The sequence below is a fragment of the Heterodontus francisci genome, unplaced genomic scaffold (genome assembly GCF_036365525.1).
Source record: "Heterodontus francisci isolate sHetFra1 unplaced genomic scaffold, sHetFra1.hap1 HAP1_SCAFFOLD_578, whole genome shotgun sequence".
NCBI lineage: Eukaryota > Metazoa > Chordata > Chondrichthyes > Heterodontiformes > Heterodontidae > Heterodontus > Heterodontus francisci.
In genome coordinates, this window is record NW_027140548.1 from 116224 (window position 1) to 128427 (window position 12204).

Sequence of the window (12204 nt, forward strand, 5' to 3'; positions counted from 1 at the left end):
AAGGATTATAAAGATTTACAAAGTGTTAGGAAAAACTATAAACAGTTTATAAAGGTTATAAAGTTCTGTAAATGCCTATAATGAATATAAACGGTTATAAATAATTATCAGGATTATTTTTATTATAATGTGATTATAAAGATTCAGAAAGATTCTGACTGAAGTATCCCATCACCGTGGAATGAGGCCCTGCCAACGCTCCCCGTTACCCTAGAAACACGCACCGCCCCCACTCTTCCATCACCCTGGAAACAGGCCCCTCCCGCACACCTGTCACCCTAGATGAGGCCCCGCCCCCACTCATCCTTCGCAATGGAAACAGCACCCCCCACATCTGTCATCTGGAAGCAGGCCCCGCCCCGACCCCACCGTCAACCTGGAAACACACCACGCCTCCACTCCTCATCCGCGGGGCAAAAGGCCCCGCCCTAGCCCCCATCACCAGGGAAACAGACCGCGGCCCCACTCCCCATCACCAGGAAAACAGGTCCCGCCCCCACTCCGCCGTCACCGGGGAAACAGAACATGCCCGCACTCCCAGTGGCCGGGTAACAGGCCCCGACCCCGTTCACCTCCAGCCTGGAAACAGAACACGCCCCCATTGTTCTGTCCAATGGAAAACTGCCCCGCCCCTCTCCCCGTCACCCTGGAAACAGGCCCCGCCCCCGTTCTGCCTCCATCGCGACAGGCCCCGACCCCGTTCCCCTTCACCGGGAACACAGGCCTCGCCCCAACTCCTCATCACCGGGTAAACAGGCCACGCCCCATCTCTGCTGTCACTGGGTGAAGCGACCCGCCCCACTCCTCTGACCAATGGGAACAGGCCCCGCCCCCATTCACTGTCATCGTGAACCAAGCCCCGCCCCCACCCCATCACCCTGCATACAGCCCCCGCCCCCTCCTGTGATCATTGAATGTATTTCACAATTGTAGTGAAGGGATATTTCAGCACATTCTTCAACTGCTCTCTGAACTGGGTCTGGGTCACGCCGTAAATTGCAGTGTTTGTGCAGCAACTCAGGAGCTGCAGCATGAAGCCCAATTCCCGCAGAAAATCAGGTAGATAAACAGACACAGATTCGGACATATACATTCGCCTCCACATCGACCACACCATTATCATCGCCCAAAACAGGATGAAATTACCCGAGATAACTAAGAGTAAAATGATGGATTTCCTTCGGCTCTCCATTTCTGGGTCTCTGTGCCTCTGTCCACTTCTGTGAGCCCGGAGTCTCCTGCGTCCTCTGTTGCTCATTAAAATGTGTCTGACGGTGAGAGCGTTGAGCAGCAGAATCAGCACAAATGGGATGGCCGGGGTTAGAATGTTGTGGAGGAACTCGATTGTTGTCCAGACTCGAGAGAAATAAACGTCGCTTGTTACACAACAAAACCAGGGGGTGTTGTACAGCGAATACCAACCCGTTAACATAAAAAACCAGAAGATGTTCTTTAAACAGCTCAGCACAGTCACTGTTCCCACAACCACAGCCGACGTTTTCTCACTGCAGTAGTTATTTTTCAGATTCTGACAACAAATGGCCACAAATCGATCAAAGGTGAAAGTGACGGTGAACCAGACAGAACAGTCTGTGGCTGCGTAAAGCAGGACGGCGTGGATATTACACAAGGGGATGCCATACAGGAACTGAAACTGTTCCTTATAAACAATGGGAATGTGTCTCAATATCAGGTCCAGGATAATGACCAGTAGATCCGCCGCTGACATGGCCACCAGGTACCGAGTGACACATTTGGAGAGACCGCACTTTTCCCGAGACAGTATCCCAATCGTCAGCACGTTAACTGTGAGGAAGGGATATCTTTTATTTGTTTTTGTTTTTTATTTTTTTATTCAGAGATACAGCAATGGAACAGGCCCTTCGGCCCATCGAGTCTGTGCCGACCATCAACCACCCATTTATACTAATCCTTCTAATCCTCATCCCATATTCCTGCCATATCCCCACCTGTCTCTATATTCCCCTACCACCTACCTATAATAGGGACAATTTATAATGGCCAATTTACCTATCAACCTGCAAGTCTTTGGTGGTGGGATGTAACTGGAGCACCCGGCGAAAACCCACGCAGACACAGGGAGAACTTGCAAACTCTGCACCACTGCGCCACTGTGCCGCCCTATATAAACAGGGGAATTATACATCAGGCTGTAGCAAAGTTACCAGATTGATTGAGGACTTATTGAGATTTATAAATGAGTTCCTGTATCCAGTGATGTATTAAAATGATTGGGCCTGAAAGAACAAATGGGAAGGTCTGTGATACCATGGAAGACAGGAGAGATTAAATAACAAAAGGATGATACTGAAATTGTTAAATTGAATGTTGATCATAATCCGCCCCCTCCCTACTTTCCCTGTCTGGTTAAAAACTGTTCCCTTTCTAATCTCTCCCAGTTCTGATGAAGGGTCACCGACCTGTGTGAGAGATAAAGTGTGCGTGTGTGTGTATGAGAGTGTGTGTGTATGTGTGTGTGAGAGAGAGAAGGCGCATGTGTGTGAGAGAGAGAGAAAGATAGCGTGTGTCTGTGTGTGAGAGAGAGAAAGAGCGTGTGTGTGTTCATTTCAATTTTCGATTGTGCACCCGGTACTGGGATATAAAATGGAATTATATTATTAAGTTAAAGCTTTATTTTTATTTTAAACGCTGGTTTTGCAACTGCTAAAAGGCAATGAACAATTTTCTGAGAGATAATCTTCAACCTTGAAGGTCTGACGATGTCTGGCAGAAATCCAATTTGAAGTTTAAAACATTGCTTTAATTGGATAATCTGTGATTGCTTTATTTTGCAGTCTAAACTTAAGACATGTTTTTTTGACTGTTTTTAAGTAGCAAATTTCACAATATTTACTCTTGTCTTAAGGGAGAGAAGGATAAGCAAAGGAGATATGGGAAAGATTAAAGTTTGTGTAAGGAGCTGGTGTTAAGTCTTTTGTTGTAAGAATATTAAATAACTATTTATTTAGTTTTTGGTTTTATTACAATCATTTGAAAAGGTGCCTGAAGAAAGAACAAGAAAATGGTGTAATTTACCTATCATAAAAAAAATGCACGTGCTGCTCTGTTCTGTGTGTAGTTAATAACTATTATAAGTTAATAAGTCTGAATTAAATTAATACTGTTAAGGTTAACTAACCTGTTAAGCTGAGGAAAACTTTTAAATGTTTATTGACGTGAGCGGAATTTGGAATCATCTTGGTCGTATACAATCCTTGGACTAGAAATCTCTTACAATAGATGCTAAAAGTTTGGAAAGAATTGGAGTTTAATCTAAAATTGTGTCTTTCCTGATGGAGATGGTTTCCTTTGAAATTGATAATGTTACTAAAGATTGTGTTGTTTTTAAATTCTAAGGATACTAAAAAACGCTTAAAATGAAGTTTAGTGCTTTTTGATAAGGAAAGAGAGGGTTACGTAAAGCGACACAGCTGAGAATGCTTTGCTCCACCCCCTTGAAGACAAGCAAATAAATTAACCTTGCTGCAGCTATCTTTATCAATGAGACAAAGTGCTTGAGAAGGAGAGATAGTTGCAAGCACTTCTGTCTTTAATGCAAAAAAAAAAATGCAACATCACCAAATCTGGGCGTAAGAAACTGGAATCGATAAACAAATGTAAATTGATATGAGTGGTTATTTAAAGCATTCAAAGGGAAAATTACTGTTATTTGAATTTGGAATAATCTGAGATTTCGAAAATCCAGTTCAATTTGGCAAGTTATTTAAGGAATTAAAATGACATCTAAGGTAAAAAAAAAACAATATATAGTAATGTCTGGAATCAAACGGAAATGTTTGACTTCTATTTTAAAGAATTATGAATATTGATTGTAAAAGTTATCCAGGGCTCAAATTGAAACAGAAATATAATTAATGGGAATCCGACAAGGGTTTCATGCCCCTACCACCCACAGAGTTCAGGAATGGTGAAGCGAATGAACCACACTCTAAAAACGGCTACAGCAAAGGCCATCTCTGAGACCAGAAACGGGTGGGTAGACGTCTTACCCTGTATATTATTGAGACTCAGAGCCACACCCAACCGAAAGACAGGCTTGACCCCCATCGAACTTATGACAGGGAGGGCTATGCAACTCACCAAAAACATCATAGTCGGCGGGGAGGATATGGCACCCCTACGTGACCGAATCAGGCAATACGTAAGGCAGTTAGATCAACAGCTGAAGGAGTTACGACAGGAGGTGAGGGATCAGCAGACCATACAAGACCTAGAAACACAAACCAAGGATAATGCCTACCAACCTATACCACAAATAGGGGAGAAAGGTTTGGTACGAGTTACCCCTGAACAGGCGGGCTTCGCCCCAAGATGGACCGAACCATATGATATTATCAGGACTAGTAACAGCTGTGCATGTGTTGACATGAAAGGGAAGGGCCAGTGGAAACACTGGTCCCAACTGAAAATATATAATCAAAGGAATGATGGCTGAGCACGAGATCGTGCCTATTATATAAACCAAATGCTATGCCATGCGATACCAGGAGTGGAATGTTCGGGGAACTGGGAGTGGTGATGATGTCAACCGGAGCCTGGATGGTATTCAAATGGATCACCACGCAGGTACGAGCCCAGCGTGCTCAGATGCAAATCCGACGGCAGCACAGACACGGACTTGACGAGATAAAGATGGTACGATTATAAAATGACACAGCTATTGACCCTTAAACAATAGAACGTTTTCGGCCCACACAGATGAGGAAATGAGTAGACCAGGAACTAACACCTGGTGACGACCAGGTCATTCTGTTTAAATCCCCAAATGAAGCATCCAAAGCATTGAAACAACAGTGGATACTTCGACTCTGGGGACTCATGATACTGGGAACTGTGAGACGAATACAAGCACAAGTGAAAGCTGATGAACCACTGGAGGAACGTAACTACATGAACTATAAGGCTTTGTATAATTTCACTGATGGAATATGTATCCCAGCAACCATGGACTGGAGTAGAGATAAATCTTATTTTAATGCTTGGTTACGAGTTCATTTGGGAAAAGATAAAGTATGCATACAGTGCTCTACTGATGCAACAAAGGTCAGCTACATCCGACGAAGAGAAATAAGAAAGCCTGATAGGTGTGCATTCGGAATAATCTGCACACCACCTGTCGGACCTCAGCCCACGGCTACCAAGAGAAAAGGGGTGGGGTTAAGTGGGTATCATGAGGAGGTGGGAGCAGCTGCGTTATCTTTGTATGTATGCTTTCCTCCGCCTCCGACACCACGCCCCAGAATAACCACCACACAATCCGAAGAATTGCCATGCTCCATAATCACTAAAGGACCAAAGAACGGAATTGTACCTTTTAACAAAGGAAAATATTGTATGACAATGTTAAACATGAGATAGCGCCTGTCCTGATCAATATCTCGGGAATACAAATGCCAGAGTATTGTACAGTGGAGGCGAAAAATATGTCCAGTGTATTAAGTAAGGTTGAAATGCAGCATGCTGCCGATGCCATGGGTGCGACTAGATTTCGAGGCCAGGATCAGCTTTATAGAACAAAAGGGGAATAGTTAATGATGTTGCTACCGGATTTAATACTGGTACTTCCGTCATAAACTCACTGGACATACAAGGTCTAAATGAAAAGGTGGAACAACTTAAAGGAGTAATGAAGGAACTCTTAGAGAGAGCAGACAAAAATCAGTCGAATCAGGCCAATCTGGGAGAGGAGGGCATGGGAATACAATTAGATGGAATTAGAAAGAATGAAGAAAAAAGAACAGCACAGCTCAGGAACAGGCCATTCATCCCTCCAAGACTGCGACGATCTTGATGCCTCTCTAAACTAAAATCTTCTGCACTTCCGGGACTGTATCCCTCTATTCCCATCCTATTCATGTACTTGTCAAGATGTCTCTTACACGTCGCTATCGTACCTGCGTCCACCACCTCCTCCAGCAGCAGGTTCCAGGCACTCACCACCCTCTGTGTAAAGAACTTGCCTCGCACATCACATCTAAACATTGCCACTCTCAACTTAAACCTCTGTCCCCTAGCAACTGACTCTTCCACCCTGGGAAAAATCTTCTGACTATCCACTCTGTCCATGCCACTCATAACTTTGTAAACCTCGATCATGTCGCCCCTGCACCTCTGTCATTCCAATGAAAACAATCCGAGTTTATCTATCCTCCCCTCATAGGTCATGCCCTCCAGACCAGGCAACTTCCTGGTTAACCTCTTCCGTACCTTCTCAGAAGCCTCCACGTCCTTCTGGTATTGTGGTGACCAGAGTTGCACGCAATATTCTAAGTGTGGCCTAACTAAAATTCTGTACAGCATGACTCACAATTTGTAAACTCTATGCCCCTACCGATGAAGGCAATCATTCCATATGCCTTCTTGACTACCTTATCCACATGTGTTGACACTTTCAGTGACCTGTGGACCTGTACGCCCAGATCTCTCTGCCTGTCAATACTCCGAAGGGCTCTGCCATTTACTGTACACTTCCCACCTGCATCTGATCTTCCAAAATGCATTACCTCACATTTGTCCGGATTAAACTCCATCTGCCATTTCTCCAACCAAGTCTCCAACCGATGTATATCCTGCTGTATCGTCCGACAATCCTCATCACTATCCGCAACTCCACCAACCTTTGTGTCGTCCGCAAACTTACTAATCAGACCAGCTACATTTTCCTCCAAATCATTTATATATATACCACAAACAGCAAAGCTCCCAGCATTGATCCATGTGGAATACCACTAGTCAAATTCCTCCATTCAGAAAAGCACCCTTCCACTGCTACCCTCTGTCTTCTCGGACCGAGCCAGTTCTGTATCCATCTTGCCAGCTCACCTCTGATGCTCTGTTACTTTACCTTTTGTACCAGTCTGCCATGAGGGACCTTGTCAAAGGCTTCAGTGAAGTCCTTGTAGACAACATCCACTGCCCTTCCTTCATCAATCATCTTCGTCACTTCCTCAAAAGACTCAATCAAGTTAGTGAGACACGACCTCCCCTTCACAAAACCATGCTGCCTTTCGCTAATAGGTTCAATTGTTTTCAATTGTGAGTAAATCCTCTCCCGAAGAATCCTCTCTAATAATTTCACTGCCACTGACGTAAGGCTCACCGGCCTATAATTTCCTGGAGTATCCTTGCTATGCTTCTTAAACAAAGGAACAACATTGGCTGTTCTCCAGTCCTCTGGAACCTCGCCTGTCGCCAATGTGGATGCAAAGATTTCTGTCAAGGCCCCAGCAATTTCTTCCCTTGCCTCCCTCTGTATTCTGGGGTAGATCCCATCAGGCCCTGGGGACTTATCTACCTGAATGCTTTGCAAGACACCCAACACCTCCTCTTTTTTGATAACTCCATGACCCAGACCATCTACACTCCCTTCCCCAGAGTCATAATCCACCAAGTCCTTCTCTTTGCTGAATGCAGGTGCAAATTACGATATTAGAAGCCCATGCTGAAACCATCAATCACCTCATAGATAGAGAAAAGGAAGATGCCTAAAAGCTAAGGCACAGACAACTCTGTCACGCTTATGGCTTATGGATGTTGGGACAGATATGCCTCCACCTCGATCAGATCCAATGGGGGGGAGGTGCCCAATTGGAATGACAGCCCCCATCTGGCTGGGCTAGCCGGGAGAAAAGAGACACTGGACATTTGTACTCTGAAGGGACTCACCAGATTATACCTCGTGATCCCAGATTGCAAAATAGGCGAAACTACTGCAGTGGGAATAGTCCTGATGATCCCTCTCGTCACACGGCACTCAGGGCCATTTCCCCACTACCAATTGGAAAACATTGCAGTCGTGCAGGGTAAGCCCCTCCCCCACCCCCGCTGCCTCCGCTACTACTTAACTGAACCCTACGCCATACTCAAAAACAATACACTATATGGAATCTCCGTTATGGGATGCAAGCAAAAGGGGGGATATTACAATATGTCCTCACCCAGTGGGACAGGGAGAATTGGATGCATGTGGCTTCACTGGAACCGATGGTTGTGTCAGAGAAATCATACCCGCCCCCATATATTTTGCCAGAACAGGCGACGGAGGCAAAGGAAAATTTTGCGTCTTCTCCACAGAATGTTCCTCCAGTTACAATGATCTACAATGTCCTATCCCACATCCACACTTTTGCTTTACACCTTTACGACCCTCACTATAGGACAAGCTCGAACCATTCAGGTTCAGCGCAGAGGTACCGAAATCTTTCACATCACCGATCATGACCACCTACAGGATTATTAGGAGCCAGAACACGCCCCCATCCCGCACTTTGCAGAACTATTAAGGGAATTAAGCCTCAGAGTGGGTCAATCCGTTAAGCTTTACCACCAACTGCAGACAAAAAAATCAAAAATCTGGAGACAAATACTGATGCAGAATTGCAGAATCAGAGTTGGTGGAAGAAGATTTTGGATTTTTGGATGAATGTGAACATCCACTCCTGGATTCGGATGGTATCACACATGCTGGTCGGGATACAGTTGATCCTGGCCATAACATGGGGCATACTGGCCTGCCGATCATGCAGGAAATATGTATGACGACAGCGGATAAAAACCAGTGTGAAAGCAATAGACATGATTTGGCTGTCCGGGGTCAGAATCATTTGAATCATATCAATTTGTTCCAGAACGACCGGAATTCCTGAAATCACGTGACTGGCTTGGACGTCTGAGGCAGGGAATACCGGGCAGTTTAAATAAAAGGCAATGAATAGTGTCGGTTAGGGGGACTCGGCCTAGTCTCCTACCAAAAGGGGGGATTGTTGAAGTGTACTCACAGGGAAGAGGCACCTGCAATAAATATTATACGAATAACTAATAACATATAATTCCAGTTCGCAATGAAATGTTTGCAAGGCACCATGGGACTCAGCTAACTTGACCACATTCCTTACAAGGGATGATTCACACAGATTCAGCAGAGTCTAATCAAGTGGCCTCCAGCAGATGCCCTTATGGAATGCTGACAAGGACACCAGCCTGTAATAAGGTTAAGATAAGATGTTATGTATACATACGGCCCAAGAACGGTGAATAAGGGGATCTGGAAGACATCATGGACGCATGAGTAACCCCCCAGCTGTCCATGAACTGACCACGCAGCTCCCCAGTGCCTAGTAACCAACTTCATTGTTTCCACTAATCAATGTATACAATCTATAACCACTACGATTGGACCCTGTCCAGCCCGGATGGGCTGAGTAACTGTTTGAAACTGTATACAAGTTGGTGATTTTCCTTTGTTCGGTGGAGAGGAATCTGGATTGCTCAGAGACCTGCTCCCCGTCGGCATAACCCGTGGGAAACTGTTTGACCTTTGGAACAGATCCGAGTGGGAGATTCACTCCCACTAACATGTGTGTGAGAGATAGTGTGCTTGAGAGTGTTTGTGTGTGAGTGAGTGTGTGTGTGTGTGTGTGTGCGTGTGAGAGAGAGAGAGCGAGAGAGAGTGTGTGTGAGAGAGAGCGTGTGTGTGTGTCAGAGATTATGTGTGTGTGTGAGAAAGAGATCGTGAGTGTTTGTGTGTGTTTGCGAGAATGAGAGTGTGTGTGTGAGAGAGAGAGAGCGTGCCTGTGTGCGAGAGAGAGAGAGCGTGTGTGCTTGTCTGTGAGGTTGACAGCGTGTGGGTGGGTGTGTCTTTGTGAGAGAGACTGCGCTTGTGTGTGTGTGTGTGCGCGAGAGAGAGAGTGAGAGAGACAGCATGTCTTGGTGTGTGTGTGAGAGAGAGCGTGTGGATGTGAGAGAGAGAGTGTGTGCATGTGTGTGAGGGTGAGCGAGAGAGAGATTGCGTGTGTGCGTGTATGTGAGATAGAGAACGTGGGTGGGCCTGAAAGAGAGAGAGATAGTGCGTGTGTGAGCGAGACAGCGTGTGTGTGTGAATGTTTGTGTGTGTCTTTGAGAGAGAGTGTGTGTGCGTGTTTGAGAGACAGTGCGTCCGTGTGTGCGTGACAGAGAGAACGTGTGTGTGTTTGTGTGTGTGTGTTTGAGAGAAACCGTGCATGTGTGAGAGGGAAATTGTGTGTGTGGTGTGTGTGTGAGAGAGAGAGAGAGCGGGTCTGTGTGCGTGTGAGAGAGAGAGAGTGTGCGGATGAGAGAGTGTGTGTGTGTGAGAGAGAGTCTGTGTATGAGAGAAACTGCATGTGTGTGAGGGAGTGTGTGTGTGTGTGTGTGTGTGTGTGTGAGAGAGAGTGTGTGTGTATGAATGTGTGTGAGAGGCAGAAAGCGTGTGTGTGTGAGACAGGGAGAGAGACAGAGGGTCTGTGCGCATGTGTGATGGAGAGAGAGTGTGTGTGTGAGAGTGAAACTGTGCATGTGCGTGAGCGAGAGTGTGTGTGTTTGTGTGCGTGCGAGTGAAAGAGAGAGATAGTGTGTGTGTGTGAGAGAGAGCGTGTGTTTGAGTGTGTTTGTGTCTGTGTGTGAGAGAGAGTGTGTGAGTATGTGGGAGAGAGTTAGCGGTTGTGTGAGAGAGGGAGAGAGAGTTTGTGTGTGTGCGTGTCTGGGAGAAAGCGTGTTTGTGAGTGAGAGAGTGTCTGTGTGTTTTGGAGAGATAGCGTTTGTGTGTCCGAGTGAGAGTGTTTGTGTGTGTGAGAGCGGGAGAGCCTGTGTGGGTGTATGTATGTGAGAGAGAGAGCGTGTGTGTGCATGAGAGAGCGAGCGTGTGTGTGTTTGAGATAGAGAGAGTGAGTGTATGTGTGTGTCTGAAGGAGAGCGTGTGTGATGTGTGAGAGAGTGTGTGTATGCGTAAGAGAGTGCCTATGTATTTCTGCAAGAGAGCATGTGTGTGAGAGAGAATGTGTGTGTGTATATGTGAGAGTGAGAGTGTGTGTGCATGTTTGTGCGAGAGAGCATGTGTGTGAGTGCGCATGTGAGAGACAGAGAGTGCGGGTGTGTGGGAGAGAGAGCGTGTGTGTTTTTGCGTGTGTGTGTGTGCGTGTGTGTGTGGGAGAGGGTGTCTGTGCGTGTGTGTGTCCGAGAGAGAGGGTTTGTGTGTGAGTATGTGTGTGAGACAGAGAGAGAGTATGTGTGTGCGTTGTATTTGTGTGCATGTGTGTGTGAGCGCGAGTGTGTATGTCTGAGAGAAAGCATGTGTGTGTTTGTGTGTTAGAGAAAGAGGTTGAATGTCTGTGAGAGAGAGTCTGTAGGTGTGTGAGAGAGTGAGAGCGTGTGTGTGTGTATGTGAGCGCGAGTGTGTGTGTCTGAGAGAAAGAATGTGTTTGTTTGTGTGTTAGAGAGAGAGGTTGAGTGTCTGTGAGAGAGAGTCTGTAGGTGTGTGAGGGAGTGAGAGCGTGTGTGTGTGTATGTGAGCGCGAGTGTGTGTGTCTGAGAGAAAGAATGTGTGTGTTTGTGTGTTAGAGAGAGAGGTTGAGTGTCTGTGAGAGAGAGTCTGTAGGTGTGTGAGAGAGTGAGAGCGTGTGTGTGTGTATGTGAGCGCGAGTGTGTGTGTCTGAGAGAAAGAATGTGTTTGTTTGTGTGTGAGAGAGATAGTTTGGGGGTCTGTGAAAGAGAGTTTGTGTGTGTGAGAGTGAGAACGTGTGTACATGTGTGCCAGAGAGCGTATGTGTGTGTGTGTGTGTATGTGTGAGTGAGTCAGAGAGAGTGAGAAAACACGTGTGTGTGTGCGTGTGTGAGAGAGAGTGTGCTTGTGTGTGTGTTTGAGAGGGAGAGTGTGTGCGTGTTTGAGAGACAGCACATTCGTGTGTGTGTGTGAGAGAGAGAGGGTCTGTGTGCGTGTGAGAGAGAGAGAGTGCGTGTATGACGGTGAGTGTGTGTGTGTGAGAGAAACTGTGCATGTGTGTGAGGGAGAGAGTGTGTGAGTGTGTGTGTGTGTGTCTGTGTTTCTGTGTGTGTGCGGGTGACAGAGAGAGAAAGTGTGTCTGTGAGAGATTGTGCGTGTTCGTGTGTGTTTGTCTGTGCGTGAGACAGAGAGTGTGTGTGCGTGTCAGAGAGAGTGTGGGTGTCTGTGTATAAGGGAGAGAGTGTGTGTATGTTGGAGAGAGAGAGCGTTTGTGTGAGAGAGAGAGAGAGAGTTTGTGTGTTTGTGTCTGGGAGAAAGTGCGTGTGCGTGTGTGTTTGTGAGACAGAGTGCCTGTGTGTTTTGGAGAGAGAGCGTTTGTGTGTGTGAGTGAGAGTGCATGTGTGTGTGAGAGCGAGAGAGCCTGTGTG

At 46.2% G+C, this 12204-nt stretch overlaps 1 protein-coding gene across 1 annotated transcript in view; it reads right to left on the reverse strand.

Moving 5' to 3' along the window:
• Positions 1-907: 907 nt before the first annotated feature.
• Positions 908-12204, reverse strand: part of LOC137360110 (probable G-protein coupled receptor 139) — a 51527-nt gene continuing 40230 nt past the window's right edge. The window contains exon 2 of the mRNA XM_068025682.1: positions 908-1806. Within this exon, the coding sequence (XP_067881783.1) occupies positions 908-1806 (899 nt within the window). The remainder of the gene's footprint in view (positions 1807-12204) is intronic.